The 16,739-nt window shown below is 40.0% G+C and overlaps 2 protein-coding genes across 9 annotated transcripts in view; one reads left to right on the top strand and one right to left on the bottom strand.

Annotated features, from left to right (window-relative positions):
* LOC309705814 (interferon-induced very large GTPase 1-like) overlaps positions 1-16,739 on the bottom strand; it is a 66,714-nt gene that overhangs the window by 44,223 nt on the left and 5,752 nt on the right. For 2 of the 5 annotated variants that reach the window (XM_082531809.1, XM_082531808.1), the window contains one exon: positions 11,100-16,738. The exons of 1 other annotated variant lie outside the window; for it this stretch is intronic. In XM_082531809.1, the coding sequence (XP_082387935.1) occupies positions 11,951-16,738 (4,788 nt within the window). In that variant the 3' untranslated portion in view covers positions 11,100-11,950. Of the gene's footprint in view, positions 1-11,099; position 16,739 lie in introns of those variants that run through there. 2 more of the 5 variants (XM_082531811.1, XM_082531812.1) reach the window with 1 other exon arrangement.
* mgst1.2 (microsomal glutathione S-transferase 1.2) lies at positions 3,626-8,593 on the top strand. Of its 4 annotated transcripts, none has more exons than XM_082531872.1 (5): positions 3,626-3,644; positions 6,177-6,215; positions 6,721-6,853; positions 7,128-7,219; positions 7,696-8,593. In XM_082531872.1, the coding sequence occupies exons 3-5, from the start codon at positions 6,737-6,739 to the stop codon at positions 7,940-7,942; spliced, it is 456 nt and encodes a 151-aa protein (XP_082387998.1). In that variant the 5' UTR covers positions 3,626-3,644; positions 6,177-6,215; positions 6,721-6,736; the 3' UTR covers positions 7,943-8,593. The 4 variants fall into 4 exon arrangements, with proteins under 4 accessions (XP_082387998.1, XP_082387997.1, XP_082387996.1 ...); XM_082531871.1 differs by lacking the exon at positions 3,626-3,644 and adding an exon at positions 4,998-5,037; XM_082531870.1 differs by lacking the exon at positions 3,626-3,644 and adding an exon at positions 5,019-5,037 and having other exon boundaries at positions 6,137-6,215.

Genomic DNA, 16,739 nt, shown 5'->3' on the forward strand with positions numbered 1-16,739 from the left:
ACGGTAAATCATATTAAGCCTTATATGAGTTTTCTCTATTTCTTTTCCATATGGGTAGTTTTAATAGTTTGGGAAAAGGTTTACCCTAATTATTGGTGATTGGCACATAAAGGATGATTGTTACTAGCATCGGGATGTTAGTTAATGTCATGAATCGCTGTGCGGCAGGCAGGAGATGTGGACCCAAAATGCAAGACTCACAGACTCAGGGGATGAACTCAAAAACCACGGCTTTATTTGCTGGTAGGACAAACATACAAACTAAACTAAACTGGGAAACAACAAACTAAGAACTCACAGAGCGACACAGGGAGATCCACACAGCATGAGGGACGACGCGGCACTGACTCAGAGAAACACAGGGTTTAAATACACTGGGAAGTAATGAGGGGAATGAGACACAGAAGGAGGGCACAGCTGGGAGAAATCAGGACTGACGAGACAAGCAAAGCAGGACGCATTCACATAAGACACGGACCATCAAAGTAAAAAAGGAAGTATTACACAGAGACGCGAACTTGACACAATGGAGACAGCAACTAAGAAACACAGAGACATAAACCATAAGGCAGAGGTCTAAGAACCAAAATACACAGGGAAATACTCAGCTTGGAACACAAGAGACTAGACTAGAGAGAGTAACAAAAGACCAACCATGAGAACATAACGCACAATGCAGAGTGACAGAAAACAAGAAACTCAAACATGCAAAGACACACAATTACACAGAACAGAGGGGACACAGAGAGACATGAAGGGCAAGGGATCAAAACTAGAAGCCATAGAATAAATCACACACACAAGTACAATAATACAAAAACCACAAAGAACTAAAAACGCTGGGTCAGGAGACCCAGGACCGTGACAGTTAATGCTAATTACTAGCTTAGGATAACAGTTAGTAGCTATGGGATATTAATCACCAAAAATATGCTTTCATGACATTATTGTGCGTTGGGTGTTGGTCAGGGCTATCCAGACCGACAAGTGGGACATTGAATGGCCAAATTTAAAAATGTGTGCATTGATTTGTGTTTAATCTTTGAGGACTCAAAAACGCGTGCTTCAGTCCACGCACAAATACGAAGCAATTTAACTTTGACTTCTAATCTTTCTTGCTCCCATATTGGGCATGTTTGTCAGGTCAGCAGCTGTCTATGGATCTTGCAATTTGTCTGTAATATTGCCATTGATCCAAGTGCATCCAACAGTTCTTTACAACTGTTTGCAGTGCACTGCACTTAGAAGGGACTCCCACGTCTTTCTTCTCAAGTCTCTTGTTACAATGTAGTCAACAGTTTTGAGATCTTTTTGCTGGTTTTGGAAGAACACTTTTCACCTGTGTCTAGATATCAGAAAAAACAGAGGACAAAATTCCACAATACCAAAACATTTTATCTTCACAGGATTTTCTGTGAATGTTTCAGAAACATTGCCAAAATTCCCAAGTACATTACTTTCTCCACCACTGGGGCCTGACCGTTCCACGATAAAAATGGTGAAATCTGTCTGTGGAAGCATGAAAGATGACCATCAGTATGCTGTTTTACTACATATGTGGGGTGGGGCTATGACATCGCTGTTTGAATAGTTAATGATACAGAAGTGACGCAAGGGATGGGGCCTTAAAATATTACCCAGAGTGAAGGATGATGCCAGTGGACATGGGTAGAGGATGTTGTTGGCCCTTCAGTGCTGCCCTCTGCACTGCCACCTGAGGAATGTTGTGCTTGCCAGTGTCACTTGCAGCGCATTTGATATAGATCTACAGCCTTGAAGCAAAAGTAAACAATTTTTCTCTGTCTGTGTTTCAGGCCACATAGGCTGATAAATGATGGTAGACTCAAATGCAGGAGTCAAGTGGATTCAATTATAATTTTTAATAGTCTTTATTTTACACAAGCAAGAAAAGTAGCAGTTAAAGATGATTCTAAGGAGATCTGGGTTACTCTAACTAAACTAACTAGCTAGAGTATAGTTAGTTAGTCCAAACAGAAAGATAACGCATGGAAAGTCCCGTTGGTGAGTGGTGATGCGATTACTTACTTAGGGGCACTAAGAGTACTTTCTGAGGGAGAAGCCACTGGCTTGCGTTTTCACAGGAGAAAAGGAAGGTGAGCAGGCAGGTGGGTAAATGAGTTGAGTGCTCCAGAGAGGACCTACAGGCAAGGTGGACCATCTTAAGTGAGACAGGTAGGTATTTCATACTTCAACTCCAAGGGTTGTGTAGCCAACTGAAATGAGTTTGACATATTCATATACACATAAATTAAACAAAAACACTCATAGTTAAAGGATAACTTATATAATGGTCATAACTCAAAATAATTTGGCACTGTTGTTAACACATAAGAAAAAACAAAACAACGTCTCAAAGTCATCACAAAAATGACAGAACAGTTGTTATCTAACTTACATTACTTTAGTGATATAAATGTAAGTTTTTCAGTACCTGTAGATAAATAGAGAGGACACCAAAGTTAGCATCTTTCCCAGGTCAGAGCTCATGTATTTCTGAGCTGTGCATGTCTCTAGTGGTTCCCCAGTAGTACAACACCACCATCCACTGACAAAATGGGTTACAACCTCGGTACATAAACATATAACTGTGTTAGTGTTCACCTCCTTGACATCTGGAGATGTTAATCTATCTCTGCTGCTCTCTCACCTCACCTGTGAGCAATCAGCTTTTCTGGCTCATTGGCTCCTGCCATTCATTTGTGATCAAACTGACTTTTTAATACTGGGACAAACATTCAGTCACTCCCCTCTATGACAGAGACACAGGAGTTGGTGCGTGGATGTTCACTGGTGGTTCACCAGCACTGATCTGGAGGCAGTTTCACTCCAGTCCAAACTCCTGGATCAACCCTCTGTACTGTGTCCAGATGCTGCAGGAAAGGGGAGCTAGAGTAGTTCTGTCAGATGCACAGCACTGAATTCTCACATAGATTGTTATTTTGCATAACATAGCAAAATTCTGTCTCTGGAATGCAGTGAAATGACAATTTTTCTTAATTTTTTAGAAAAACAAAACACTGATATATAAGAATTTTTTTTCTGTCCAAAAAATCTTATCTTGTGAAACTGAAGAGTCGCTCCCATCAGTTCTTTGAAGGAGTTTTGGTTCACATTCTCTTTCATCACTTTGTCTTTATCACACTTCAGTCTAGTGTAGCAGTCGGACTGTTTTCAGAGACAATGGTGTCTATCTTTTCTAACAAAGCTATTGTCTCTCTTCATACATCATACTAATTGTTTACGTGTGTTGTTGTTTTCAGCAAAACATTTCTTAACTTTCAAATCTGTCATTGCACTTTCACATTTTCACCTGGCTCATGAGTCACAACTGTCATTACATAAAGAAAAGATCCTTTCCCAAAAGTTTTATTTTACAGAGATTTATTTTTTATTTGTCCGTGGCATGAATCGTGAAACTCCAAGTCTCAAACTGTACAATGGCTCCATTCCCATGGATCACTCCATTCCCAAATCCTGGCAGGACAAGATGCATAGATTAGTCTGGCAAGCAACACACACACAAAGTCTAAACTCAACGATCCAGCGTTGACGGAAACTCAGAACAGCAGCAAACTGCCCGTGATGATGATCAGCTGCAGCTGGTGATGGTTGAAGAGCAGCAGGTGTGGCTGACTTCAGCGCGGGAACTCTTCCCAGCCTGATGGCACTTGGAAACCAGCCTTCTGGATACACACACATCCAAACACATAGACGAAACAGGCAAGCTGACCAGCGAGGGCTGTCAGACCATGACAGTCATTGACAGACAGATAGAAACACACTGTAAAGCTGAAAAAGTTTAAAAGCTTAATTTATATTATTAATTTATGCTATTATTATACTATTTATAATAAATAGATTTCTTGTAGCAGGCTCTGAATTGCTAAATTCTAGGTTTTATCTCACACATGTGAGAAGGTGTGCCATTAAATAAATGCAGCTTAACAATAATAACTTGGTGAAAATACTCATTTAAAACTGGAAGCCCTGTAACATGAACTCACTTTTTGTTGTTTTTTTTCATCTGTCTAACCCAAGAGCTGACGTCCTTTTTAACTCTCAGCACCAACAAATTCCTCCCATGTCTTTAATAGATCTGATGGGATGTGAAGAGTCCAATATGTGAAACTCTGCATGCATATTACATATTGCTACTTAATAAAATTCATTGTACTCAAAATGTTTATATTAATTGTAGTTTGGGAACGTGATCTGTAGCACTCATCAAACTTCATGATTTTGTTCCCGACCATCATACAGTGTGAATAAACAGGCCGAGGACTGCCAGCAACAGGATGACATGAAAATAAGAGCGTTTCTCTCACAAGAAATCATCTGCTAAGGTTTATAGGAGATAATTTAATAAAATTTAAAGTTTCATGTTCTGATTGCCTTGGGGTAGATTTAGGGTTGGGCACCCTGGGACAATTACCAGATTTCAAGTGTTAGCCATAATTTTTCAGCAACTGAGTGATGCTCTCAGTATGTACCCAAACTGGAAAAGCTATTTGCTGAATCCCTGCTATACATAACTAAGGCAGTTATGAAGGCTAAAAGCGGGTAGCTGTGAGGTAGCATAACATAAGCACCAAGGAAGGTTATAAGTAAACAGCACCAGCAGACTATTTAAGTTTCTTTTAAGTATACTTTATTTTTGGCATCGCCATTCTACCATAAAACAATCAACCTGGTAGCCAAAAACCCCACTTGCTTTATACAGGACTTTACCCACACCTGAACCTCGTTAGTCGCTACCATTGAAACAAATAGGTCAGACCAAACAATACAATTCTAAACAAAGCTAAATGGTTTGAAAAGTAAAACATTGCATACAATATAACTAAAAAGGCAACTTTAAAGAAAATAAACAATACTATACAAAATGAAAACCCTTCATTTGGTTACACCCAGTGATGCAATCAATGACCTCATGACTCTATATAAACAGGAAGTACTGGGGCGGCCCTTCCCATATACCTGTCTTAAATATAGGACCTGAATAAATGGACAAACATGGTAAGTATAACCAAAGTAACATAAAGAAACATAATTTACCAGACATTTGCCTGTGAACAGGAGAAAATTCAAATGACAGTTACACCAGCAATGTCTAAATTAAAGCATTATGGCTGAAGGTAAAATAACAAGGAAATAAATTATCAATATGGTTAAGGGACAAGTAGTAAATGAGTTCATGCCTAACCACTTTGTCACATTAGCTTACACCATCAGGTTAAAACGAATAAAGAAGTCACTGTTTCCTGTTGGCTCTCTGCCAAAACTCATGGAGGCTTAAAGCCACTCCTCTATAAGAGGAAATACGTGTCAAGACACCATTTACCATTTGTTCACTTTCAATACAATTTCACACCCATTACAAAGTCATATGTTTATTTATAAAATAAAGAACTGCAATGTTATGATGTAGTTTTTGCAGTTACTGTGGTTTTGGCAACTTGAAGTTAGTCTTTAATTTAGTTAGTTGCACCAGAGGAATACTCTAAAATAATGGAAATTTACTTTTTCCTTAATTCAAAAAAATCTGTTGGACAGTAAATTAAAATGCAATTGTTGTAGCTTTAAATTTACATGAAATCTTATTTTTGAAGATTTTTATGGTAAAAAAAAAAAGTATTTACACGTGTAACAAACAACAACAAACAGGGTGATGGCTGCACATTTGAGGTCTGAAAAAGTTCAACTGGTGACATTTAAACATTAAATCTTAGTGTTGAACAGACAAATAAATTAGATGTGGAAGTCTCTTTCATTTGCTGGCAGTTCAATGTCAAATTAATTTGAATGATTAAACATTCTTGGTGTGTGTTTGGTGTTCTAATAGCTGCAGTTCCAGCAGAATAAAAGAGATTTGGCAGCAGATTAGACTCAAGTATAGACACTTTTCTTTCTGAACCTTCACAGACATATAGAAAGTGAACTTTTCTGCATGAACTTTGTGGCTTTTGAGTTTAGTTGCATTACACTTGAACTGCTGCCTACTGCCTAACAAAAATATTTTCTTTTTTCTTTATCTCATCTGCCTTTGCGTTTTGCATTTGGGCCATGTTTCTTGCTGCAAACTATGACAGCACCTTTGTACTTGCCCTGCCCCCAGAGATAACTGGGTAACAGTTGAGATTCTTCTTGTGCAACAGATCCAGACTTGCTTGTTTTCTGCAGAGTCACCGCGCAAAGTAAGTAAACCTGATAAACTACCTAAAACTCCAAAGTAAACTGTATAAAAATTATTTTGTCATTGTCAAATAGTTCATTATTTGACAATGACAAATTTCTATGAGTGCTGTGTTAACATGTGTGCTTTGAATCAACAAACAGTGTCAAGCTGAAACTGGTTTTGGTGCGTTTGCTCTGCTGCTGTGCTACTACTCATCCTTTCATATTTGCCACTTCAGTTGGTCCTTGTGCATTTTAGTAAGTTTGTAGTCTTACTGATAGCACTGTCTTATATGCTTTATATTATGGTTATGAGTGCAGTCGGTCCTATTTGATGCTTAAATGGTGTATGAATAGTTTAGCATTAAATATTTTACTATTTTGGATTGAGTTATTTTCACAGTGGTACTTTGTGTTGGGTATACACCCTCTAAAAAACACAGAAACTACAAATAGATTTAAATTTGAAGTAAACTTGCTTTAATAGGAAGGTAAACAAACTTCCTTCTTTTCTTCATTCTTCAGCTGTAAATAAGCAGAGATGGCAGAGCTGATGGAAAATGAGGTAGTGAGGGCTTTCAGTACATATGCAGTTATTGTTGTTGTGAAGATGCTACTGATGGGGCCAATGACTGGATACTACCGCTTCACCAGAGGGGTGAGTTCAAATGCAAGCACGTTCTACATTTTGGGTATTTCTCTGTAAGATTAGCTTAGTTGCTTTTTTGTCCTGGTTTTATAAAACTGCAAGTTCAAAATTTACAAGACTCATGTTGGTTTAAGAAAAATAAAGAATTACATAACTAAAGAATAAAGAAATGCATAACTGCTCCCGAACCATCCTCACTTCTCAGTGTTGATCCTTTCAACCTGATATATTATTGTGATAAGTCCTGGTAGAAACAAACACTTGTATTCTCTATTTTTTAAAGTCTTTCTCTAATGAAGAGGATGTAGCCAGAAAGTCTGCAGAGGAAAAGAAGAAGCTGCTGAAAACTCACCCAGATGTAGAACGAGTTCGAAGGTGAGATAATCTGGCCCTAAAATTCAAATACTACAGAATCCTGATGTGTCTTTAGAACACAGGTGTCGAACTCCAGGACTCGAGGGCCAGTATCCTGCAGGTTTTAGATGTGTCCTTGATCCATCACAGCTGATTTACATGGCTAAATGACCTCCTCAACATGTCTTGAAGTTCTCCAGAGGTAATGAACTAATCAGGACACCAGCCCTCGAGGCCTGGAGTTCGACGCCCCTGCTTTAGAACAACGGTTGATCTAAAGAAGTTAAGAAAATATCATGTTTGTTTGTTTGGGGTTTTTTTTTTTGGGGGGGGGGGGGGGGGGTGTTTTAGGGTTTTAGGGCGTGTTTGATATTCTTTGGACAGACACTACCAAAAAACATAAATGTGTATAATAAATTGTGTAAATTAGTCGTGCCTACTGTTACTAATAATGTGGCCATCGCAGTTGCTAAACCTCTGTTTGTTTTGTCCTCTAGGTGTCACCAGAATGACCTGGAGAACATTATTCCCTTCGTGATTGTCGGCCTCCTTTATGCTCTGACTGGACCCGAGCTTTCTGTCGCTCTTCTTCACTTTCGCATTTTCGCTGGCGCTCGGATCTTCCACACCATTGCCTACATTGGCGCTCTGCCTCAGCCGAGCAGGGCTCTGTCCTGGGTCGTGGGCATGCTGGTCACCTTCTCAATGGCTTACAGAGTGCTCAACACAGTTCTTTTCCTGTAGAAAACATGCTTGCCCATAGAGCTGACTTTCTTAAAGACATATGCATGTGTTTACTTTTCTCTTGCTGCATCAATCTGTGAGCTTGACAAATAAACATTCTTTGCACAACCTTTTGTTTGTTGGAAATGAACAAAATGTGTGTGGGTTTTCTTAAGGTACTGAAGAATAGGGCTGGGTATCATCACTGATTCCTATAACTGATTTACAAGGTCCCGATTTGATTCGATTTCTGATTCAATTTAATTCACTTTTGACTCAGTCAGAAATATTATAATTATGATCATTTATCTGCACATATCCATATTTTTATATCTATGTATAAAAACAAAGCTTGACTGCGTTCGAGCTGTCTTGTGGGGGGGGTTACAGTACTTGTGTTTACATGTTTTTGTGGAATCTTTTTACATACTATCATTTACTGTTTTAGCTGTTTGGCGGTTGTTGATATAGTTTTGTGTGGCAGACATGTGGTCTCCGGCCTGCTGCAGAGGCGGGGTGAACAGGTGTGCCTGGCGAGGTGATTAACTTTTGCAGTGACATTCGACGAGGCAGTGGTGTGTGCGTGATGGCTGAACGGGAGTGTTTGTGTCCCATGCCAGTGTGCTGAAACCACAGTTGGATTATTGTAACAATAAAAGCGCTGTCACCACATGGACCGTGTTGTGCGTCCTTGGGAGGGTCCGAGATCACATTGGTTCCAAAATCCAACATTCCCGCCTCCCTCCATTGTGGATGTTGCTGCATTGCAACAGCGCTTTGCTGATGTGTTCTACCCCCTACCCGGCCGTACGTCTCTCATGGAGCACCATTTTGATATGCAGCCTGGTGTGATGGTGCATTCATGGCCCTACAGGCTGCCTGAACATAAAAGACAAGTAGTTCAGTGGGAATAGAGCGAAATGCTGAAGTTGTGAGTAATAGACGAGTTGCACAGTGCGTGGTGTAGGCCCATTGTTCTGGTCGTGAAGGAGGATGGTTCTATACTGTTCTGTGTCGATTATCACAAGGTGAACGAGGTGTCACGTTTTGATGCGTACCCAATGCCCAGGGTCGATGAGCCGCTGGACGAGTTGGGCACTGCTCACTTTTTCACGACACTAGATTTGATCAGTGGCTACTGGCAGATTCCCTTGTCTGCAGTCCAAGGAAAAAACGGCCTTCTCCACTCTTTACAGTTTGTACCAATTCGTTACACTTTCGTTCGGCTTGTTCGGGGCCCCTGCCACCTTCTAGCGTTTCATGGACCGGGTGCTGCGGCCATATGCTGCCGCCTACCTAGATGATGTAATCATCTACAGTGACATGTGGGCGGAGCATGTGTGGTGGGTGGCTGCGATCCTGGAGTCTCTGAGGCAGGCAGGGCTCACGGCCAACCTCAAGAAGTGTGCAGTTGGACGTATAGTATTTGGGGTACCACTTGGGGTGCCCAAGCTGGCCGGCTACTGTTGCCGGTTTGTGTTGAGGACCTCACCAACCCCTTAACTGATTTCACCCGGAAAGGTGCCCCGGACCTGGTCCAGTGGACGAAGCAGTGCCAATGCGGCGTTTGTGCAGGTAAAATGGACTCTCTGTGGGGAGCCGCTGCTGTTCACGCCTAACTTCTCCCTTCCTTTTCTCCTGCAGACAGTTGCCTCGAACAGAGGACCGGGGGCGGGGGGTCTCTGGCCTGCTGCTGAGGATGGGTGGCACAGTGAGCTCCCAGGGTGGCGTGGAGGCCGGGTGAACAGGTGTGCCTGGCGAGTGTTGTGCGTTCTTGGGAGGGGTCCGACGTCACATTTCGTGAGCTTTAACCTGAAATTTTGGCATTCCTGGCAATATACATTTATATTTTAAGAAACTGATTTGAATAGGGAAATCAATTTTTTAAACCCACCCCTACTGAAGAAGTGTTAAGACAGAAGTGCAACTTTTTAAGTGTGCCACACTGTCTTTGAATCATATCAAAGTGAATATGTTAAAAGTGTTGACAGGTAATTCATGTGTTTTAAAATAACACAGCTTTCTAATTCTCTGTGTGATGTATGAGCTGTACTGTGCTACAATAGCAGGGTGAAAGTAGATTACAAAACAATAGAATGCATTCCAAAGATTTGTATCAAATTGACCCTTGGACTGGCTTGTGCTGGTAAATTCAAAGAGAACTTGCTATTATGCTGCACTGAGCTATGAACTAAGTACTTTCTACTGTTTGTACTTTTAACTCTCAGTAAAGTAGAAGTAAATATACTGACCATGCTTTCGTTTTACTACAATTTTAATATAAAGAAAAATACTGTGGGAGTAAGTACAAATTACTAATGCTTCAGATACCTTTTGCATCATGAAAAACACAGAAACTAAACAAAATGACCTAGTAAGCGTCTAAAAGTTTCCTCCAGACTAAGTTGGTGGTGGTCTGAATTGATGGAGGTATCATGTGACGCAGAACGGGAATTTTTCCTTCTCCTGTCCTTAAGATGTGAGTACTCTCAGACTAAGTACTCTCTTCCTTTCAAAAAGAGTCAGTGCAAAGCTTACTATCCTCCTACTCCACTTTAGTGACTGTCAAGAGGCTGCCAGAGAACAGTGGTTAGAGTTAAACATGATGGATGAGTGGAAAGGACTGCTACACTGTCTGCTGTTCTGTGAGAAAATAGCTAAATTAAATTTAGATTAAATGAACATGTCATATGCTGGCCATGTGAAGCAGGCAAGAGAGGACCCAAACGCAGACTCAAGGAGGCAAAACATAAACTCAAAAGGCAGCTTTATTGCTGAACATCAGGAAATAGAAAACTAATTAAATTTGGAATGTACATGAAAAACAGGCAGGAAGGCAGAACACAGGGCAGGGAATGACGGGCCTGAGACATGAGCACCGAGAGGGGGAGACGCAGGATGAGAAATAGACAAACCAGCAATGAACAAGGAAGACGCAGGGCTTAAATACACAAGTAGAAAAAAAAGAGGATGGGGAACAGGTGAGAATACAGCCGGGACGAATCTGACATGACGAGACACGAGGACGCAAAACTCAATACACTGGCTGTCAAAGTAAAATAAAAAATGCGCGACAGAGACGCAGACTAAAAATAACATGGAACTGAGGAAAGGTACATTAACAATACATAAAGACTAGAAATCAGAAGGTGGTAAACAACGTAGGGAGCTGGAAATACAGACACCCCCCCCAAACTGAACAAATAAATAAAATAAAAAAAATTCATGTATTAAGCAGTTAGATTATTAAACCTCTTTACTATCATTAATAACACAAGAATAAAATTTCGTGTTGTCACTGATTGACAATTCAATAAATGTGAATGTAAAGAAAAACAATGCAATCATTTGCAGAACTACTAAACTGACAAAATGTTGCATTTTAAGAAAACGATTGGCTTTTTTTACCTTTTATGGCAGTAACATGTCTCACAAAATTTGGGAATGGGGCAACAAAGGGTTTAAAATTAATTGGTAGTCAAAATAAACATTTTGCAACGAATTAGGTTAACTGACAACAGGTCAGTAGCATGAATAAGACAAGATCATCTAAGAGAGATTCAGACTATAGGCAGACATTCACCAGTTCATCAAAATGTCAATTTTGACAAGATACATCACATAGCAGCTCTTTTCTATATTATCTATGCTTCATATCATAAAATATAAAATCATTCAAACACATAATTGTCACTTTTCTTTAAAAATAATAAATAAACTAAATTCTCCTTTATTAAAACTGTTTCCTCTTCCAGAAATCCTTTGGTAGTGATATCGTTTTAGTAACCTTGATATATTTACCTTTATTTCTCTTCTACTGTAAATTCTCAAAATGACCGTTTTGGTCTGTATAAGCATTCCTTTCAGTAAAGCAGGTTTCTGTGTATTGGTCTAATCACCTATTCACTGCCCACATTATAAATTTAAATCACTAAGATTATGTAACTGTCATTTTACACAGTTTAATTTGTAAAAATGCCGCATGAACATAGCTGCTGTGATTTTCAGCAGAGTTGGAACTGTGCTGATTTATTCATAGTGTGTACTGAACATTTCATCCAGACTTTGAATAGCATCTTCTTTAGTGTGTGTGTTCCACTCGCTGGGAATCTCACCATGTCCTGTAAATTTTAAAGCATAGTAGTCTTCAAGTTCCTCCTGAAATTGCCACACAAACCATTTCCAGTACTTCAGCTTAGACTCATCTGAGGTTATGCTCCAGTTTGCATATGGTGGTCCAGCACTCCGATACTGTTTAAAAGGAATTAGTTTTGTTGTATTTTTTCCAGCATAAAAATTTCCATCACTTGCAACCTTTGTCGTGCAGAACTCAATACACATTTCCTCACTGTTATGATACTGTGCGCCCTTAACTGCTAAAGATCGATGAAAGGGGACACTGTGGTCTTCAGGACTGTGATCTTTAACAGTGTTGGTACAAACAGCTGCACAGAACGGGCAGGTTTCCCAGCAGCAGTTACACAGCTGATCAATGAGGATTTCATCAGGTCTAAGTCTGAATTCCTTCATCTTATCCAAGGAAAGCTGATTCAGCTCCTCTTTGATGGATATAAGACCTTTCTCAATCTCTTCTTTAAGAAATTCGAAATTGTTTATGTCCATGAAGTTTTGACAAGAGATAGATTCAAGAGTCAGTTTATCTTTAAGGAAACTGGAAAATTCCTTTGCCCACATGTCGATGTCTCCTCTTTGTGTTTTGACGTTATTTGTTGCATCAAATAAAGCTTGATAGGCAAACTCATGCATGTTACCTGCATTTTTCCTGAGTATTTTGAGTGCTTTACTTTTGTGTTCTCCTGACATATGTTCATTTACTTTCTCTTCAATAAAAGCCTCGACTTGCTTCCTCGGATTTTGGATGTAGTTGATGAAAGCATCAAAGTCCTCTTTCTCTGCAAGTGACTTCAACAAATGTTTCTCTAAGTTCAGTCTGTTCCCATTGAATGCTGGGAAAGTGCACCTCATCTCTCCAGCGAGATCAATGGCAGTCTTGTTACAAACAGCCTCAACAATAGAAACCTTCAGTTTTTCACAGATCATTTCTCCAAACACAACAGCAGATGAGTTTCCTTTGCAGAAGCTGCTGAAAATGTTGTAGTATTGTGGTTTTTTACTCTCCAAGTAAGTGTGTGCATCATTGCTTGTTTTGAATTTTTTGTGAGACTGTGAAAGCCAAATGGCTGCCCTGTCAAACACATACAGTAAGAGATCAACGGTGAACTCCTTTTTGAAATCATATTTCTTGTTTGATTTGAACTCTGTCACTTTCTCCAGAACATTTTTGGCCGCTTCTTGTAAGTAAGTTGGACTGTAGCCTCTTGTTGTTACAGGTTTGCTCTTGATTATATCAAGTGATTGTTTTTCAACATTTCTTATGAGGGCTCTGATTAATTGTTTATCTTCAAATCTAAAAGATTCTTTTGTAGCACAATCTTCAAAAAATTGAAGTAGTTTTTTGACTTTCATTTTCTCTTTTGTGTCTTGCTGCTTGCTGAACAAAATATATTCAGAATAATCACCAACGTTGGATATGGTTTTGTATTTGCCGTTGCTTTTGCAGCTAATTATAAGATCCCATTCAAAACCAAGGTTATTAAGAATGTTTGCTTCATCGTCTTCCAGATTAATGTCCTCAATGGGTTGTGTATCTGCAGTTAATTTTTTAACCCAATCACTCCAAAAACTGTTAAACTGTTTTTGAAGTTCCTCTTCATCTTTTGCGTTGTGTGTTAACTGATGAGCGAGCTCTTTGCTCTTTAGCAGCAGTTTGCTCTCAAAGTCTTTTTTCTTATCATCCAGCTTTTTACACGCTTTCTTCTGCTGAATAATTTCATCCAGTTTTTTTATCGCTCCTCTCACCAGATCCTCTTGGAACTCCTTTATTTTGTTTTCAAATTGGCCTCTCCACTGAACCAGTATTTCTTTGTCTCCATCATCCTCAAAGTATGTCACCAAGTCATTTTTAATTGCTTCATATGATTTGCTCATCTCTTTAAAAAGATCACTGCGTTCAACTTTCTCAAGTTCTCCATTTTCAATTCTGGTGTGAAGCTGGTTTTCAATAGTCAGCATGTTGCTCCTCAGGGCCCAGGTCCAGTTCCCATATTCGACCTCAAGTTTTCTGTAAATTGCAATTTCTAGTGAGTTTTTGAAGTTGAAAACAAAGTGTTCGTTCATCAGGGCTTTCCACAAGTCATGAATTTTGATTTTGAAATGTGAGAGAGTGATCCCAGCAGACTGTTTGGCCTTAGACAGGATGATGTTCTTCAGCTCTTGGATGCTCTCACTGTAGCCTGGATTTGGAGGAGCCATCGGTGGACTTCCCTCCCATAACTGAGCAAAGTATTTCACATCTGTTTGCACATCAAAGGCAATGACGTCACTGAAGCACTCAGCATCACATGATTCCTCTTTAGCAGCTAGCTGAGCCATCTGGTCCAGTTTTTCTTGGAGGCGTCTTTTCCCATCCATGTTTTTCTCAGCAGCTGCGATATCTGTCACATTCTGGTGAACAAACACACAACTCGGAGAAAGTTTAACTTTCTTCATCCTCATGAAAGCCTGAACAACAATCTGCAGGACATCCTGCATGTCAGCTGGATTCTCACCAAAGATGTTGATCAGTGTCATGTTTCCCAGACCAACGGTAAATGTTGCTAATTCATTGTCGTGATGAAGAGTATCATTACTTTCCAGCTCAAGAGCTCGCAGTCCTTCAGTGTCCACCACTAGAAAATAGTCAAACTGGAAGTCTTTCTTGATTTCCTCTGACACTTTGACCAGCTGCATGAAGGCACCTTTGGTGCACCTGCCTGCACTCACTGCAAACTGCAATCCAAACATGGCATTCAGCATTGTTGACTTTCCACTGCTTTGTACGCCCAAAACTGACAACACAAAAACTCTCTGGTCGCCTAGTTTCTTGATAACTTCATCTAAAAGACTGGAGATCCATGTTAGAGGCACATGACCTGCATCACCATCCATCAGCTCCACTGGGTGTCCTGAAATCATCAGATCTGCAGCCAGTTCAGGGTATTTAGACCAGTCAGTGTGTTTACTCTCTGCTTGTACTGCTCTGTGGGCTTCATAGATCTGTCCCATTTCTCTGAAGATGTGCTCCAGGCCAAAGGTTGCAGACTGCAGTGTTTTGGAGATTTCTTCAAGCTCAGTTTGTTTGGTTGTTAACAGATCAGATTTGTCGTGTTTCTTTTTCAGAGTCAAGAGCTCAGTCCACTTTTCATCATAGCTTTGAAGAATCAAAGAAAGATCATCTGTGGATAGGGCATCTGTTAAGATCTGAGTCCATTTCAGGAAGTACTCCTTCTCTTTTGATGTCTCTTTTGATGACAAGAGGCTTTCTGTGAATGACTTCATCAGTTCACTACATGAAGCTTGGCACTGATTTTGTCTTATTTGCATCAGCTGCTGCTGTTTCTGACTTTTTTCCTGCTCGGTGTTTCCTTTAAGTTTATACAGCTCTTTGTTTATTCTGCACCACTCATGCCACAGATCGCCTTGACAAGGTAGAAATGTAACTTTGATCTTTGAAATTTCCATCCCTTGAAGTATATTAACTGTTTTCATTGCAGCTGATTTCCCTTTTTGACAGACTTCATCATCTTCATCCACTGTGACTCCAAAGACCTCAGCCAAGGATTCAAGCTGGAAGGATGTGTGAGGTTCATGTAAAATCTTTATGATAATTCCTTTCAGTTCTTCAGAAACATCTGACTGGCTTCTGTCTTTCAGACCCATTTTGTATCTTCTCTTTTTCACTTGAACTGCACCACAATCATTATCAGCAATGAGAATAATCAAAGGATTTGGTGACTTGAAAAGGTCTTGGATTACTGTGGTACTTTTCTGGCCTTTTTCCAGAGTTGGCACAAGAACAACAGTGACTGATGATTTTTCTGTCAGTATCTCACGCTGTTTTTGAAATGACAGAGCATCACCATGAAGATTACAAAAGGCAATGCAGTCAGTGAAGGAGTCATTGGGTTTTCCAGCAGGGCAGTACCAGGCAATCTCTGCCACACCATCCATCAGCAGGCGACATTTGGTGCTACCTGGACAATTTCTATGGAAGAAGGTGCTGTGACGGTCATTGATCAAAGTGTTCATGAGCTGAGATTTTGACACTGGAAGTGAACCCAAGCGGAAGAATGACACCATGGGTGTCTCGGCTTTGCAGATGGGCATTGTCTTCATGGTCATGGCATGTGAATTATCCTTGATTTGAGTTTTCTTCCATGTTTTTTGTATCTGCCTGAATGTCCACAAAGGACATTCAATATCCTTTGTGACTGGGTCAGGGACAAGCAAAGGTAAGGCGTACTGACACTGGGATAGCTTTGTAACCAGGTTCTGCTTCAGAAAACTGTCTGAGCAGTGAAATACTGCCATTTGAACATCCATTGGATGCAAATGAAACTGTTTTGATTCATCAGAGTCTACACTTTCACTAAATAGTGCATCAAAGTCATCATCATCTGTGTCTTCACTGTCAGACATTTGCACAGACTGTGAATGGCCCACAGCAGGATTGTCTTGTCTTACAGGAATGTATCTGGCTCTATAGTCTAACATCAACAACCTGTGAAGAAAAGCAAGAGCTAAATCTTTCTCAGATGTGTCATGGCCCTGTTTCACAGGAGGGCCTATTTTAAGAAAGTCTGCTGTTGACATCTTCTGCTGATGTTTGTCTTGAAGGTTGAGTCTTCTGAGTAGTATTTCATCTTCTCGTTGACTGTGTTTCATTGTGTAGTTTTCTTCAGAAACATCTAATAAATCC

This window comes from Aulonocara stuartgranti (assembly GCF_965226115.1).
Source record: "Aulonocara stuartgranti genome assembly, chromosome: 4".
Taxonomy (NCBI): domain Eukaryota; kingdom Metazoa; phylum Chordata; class Actinopteri; order Cichliformes; family Cichlidae; genus Aulonocara; species Aulonocara stuartgranti.

Bases quoted from the DNA above. Each gene is read 5' to 3' on its own strand.
- mgst1.2 (XM_082531872.1), top strand. From the start codon at position 6,737: ATGGCAGAGCTGATGGAAAATGAGGTAGTGAGGGCTTTCAGTACATAT. The intron at 6,854-7,127 runs GTGAGTTCAAAT...TATTTTTTAAAG, and splicing joins ACTACCGCTTCACCAGAGGG to TCTTTCTCTAATGAAGAGGA. The intron at 7,220-7,695 runs GTGAGATAATCT...TTTGTCCTCTAG, and splicing joins GATGTAGAACGAGTTCGAAG to GTGTCACCAGAATGACCTGG.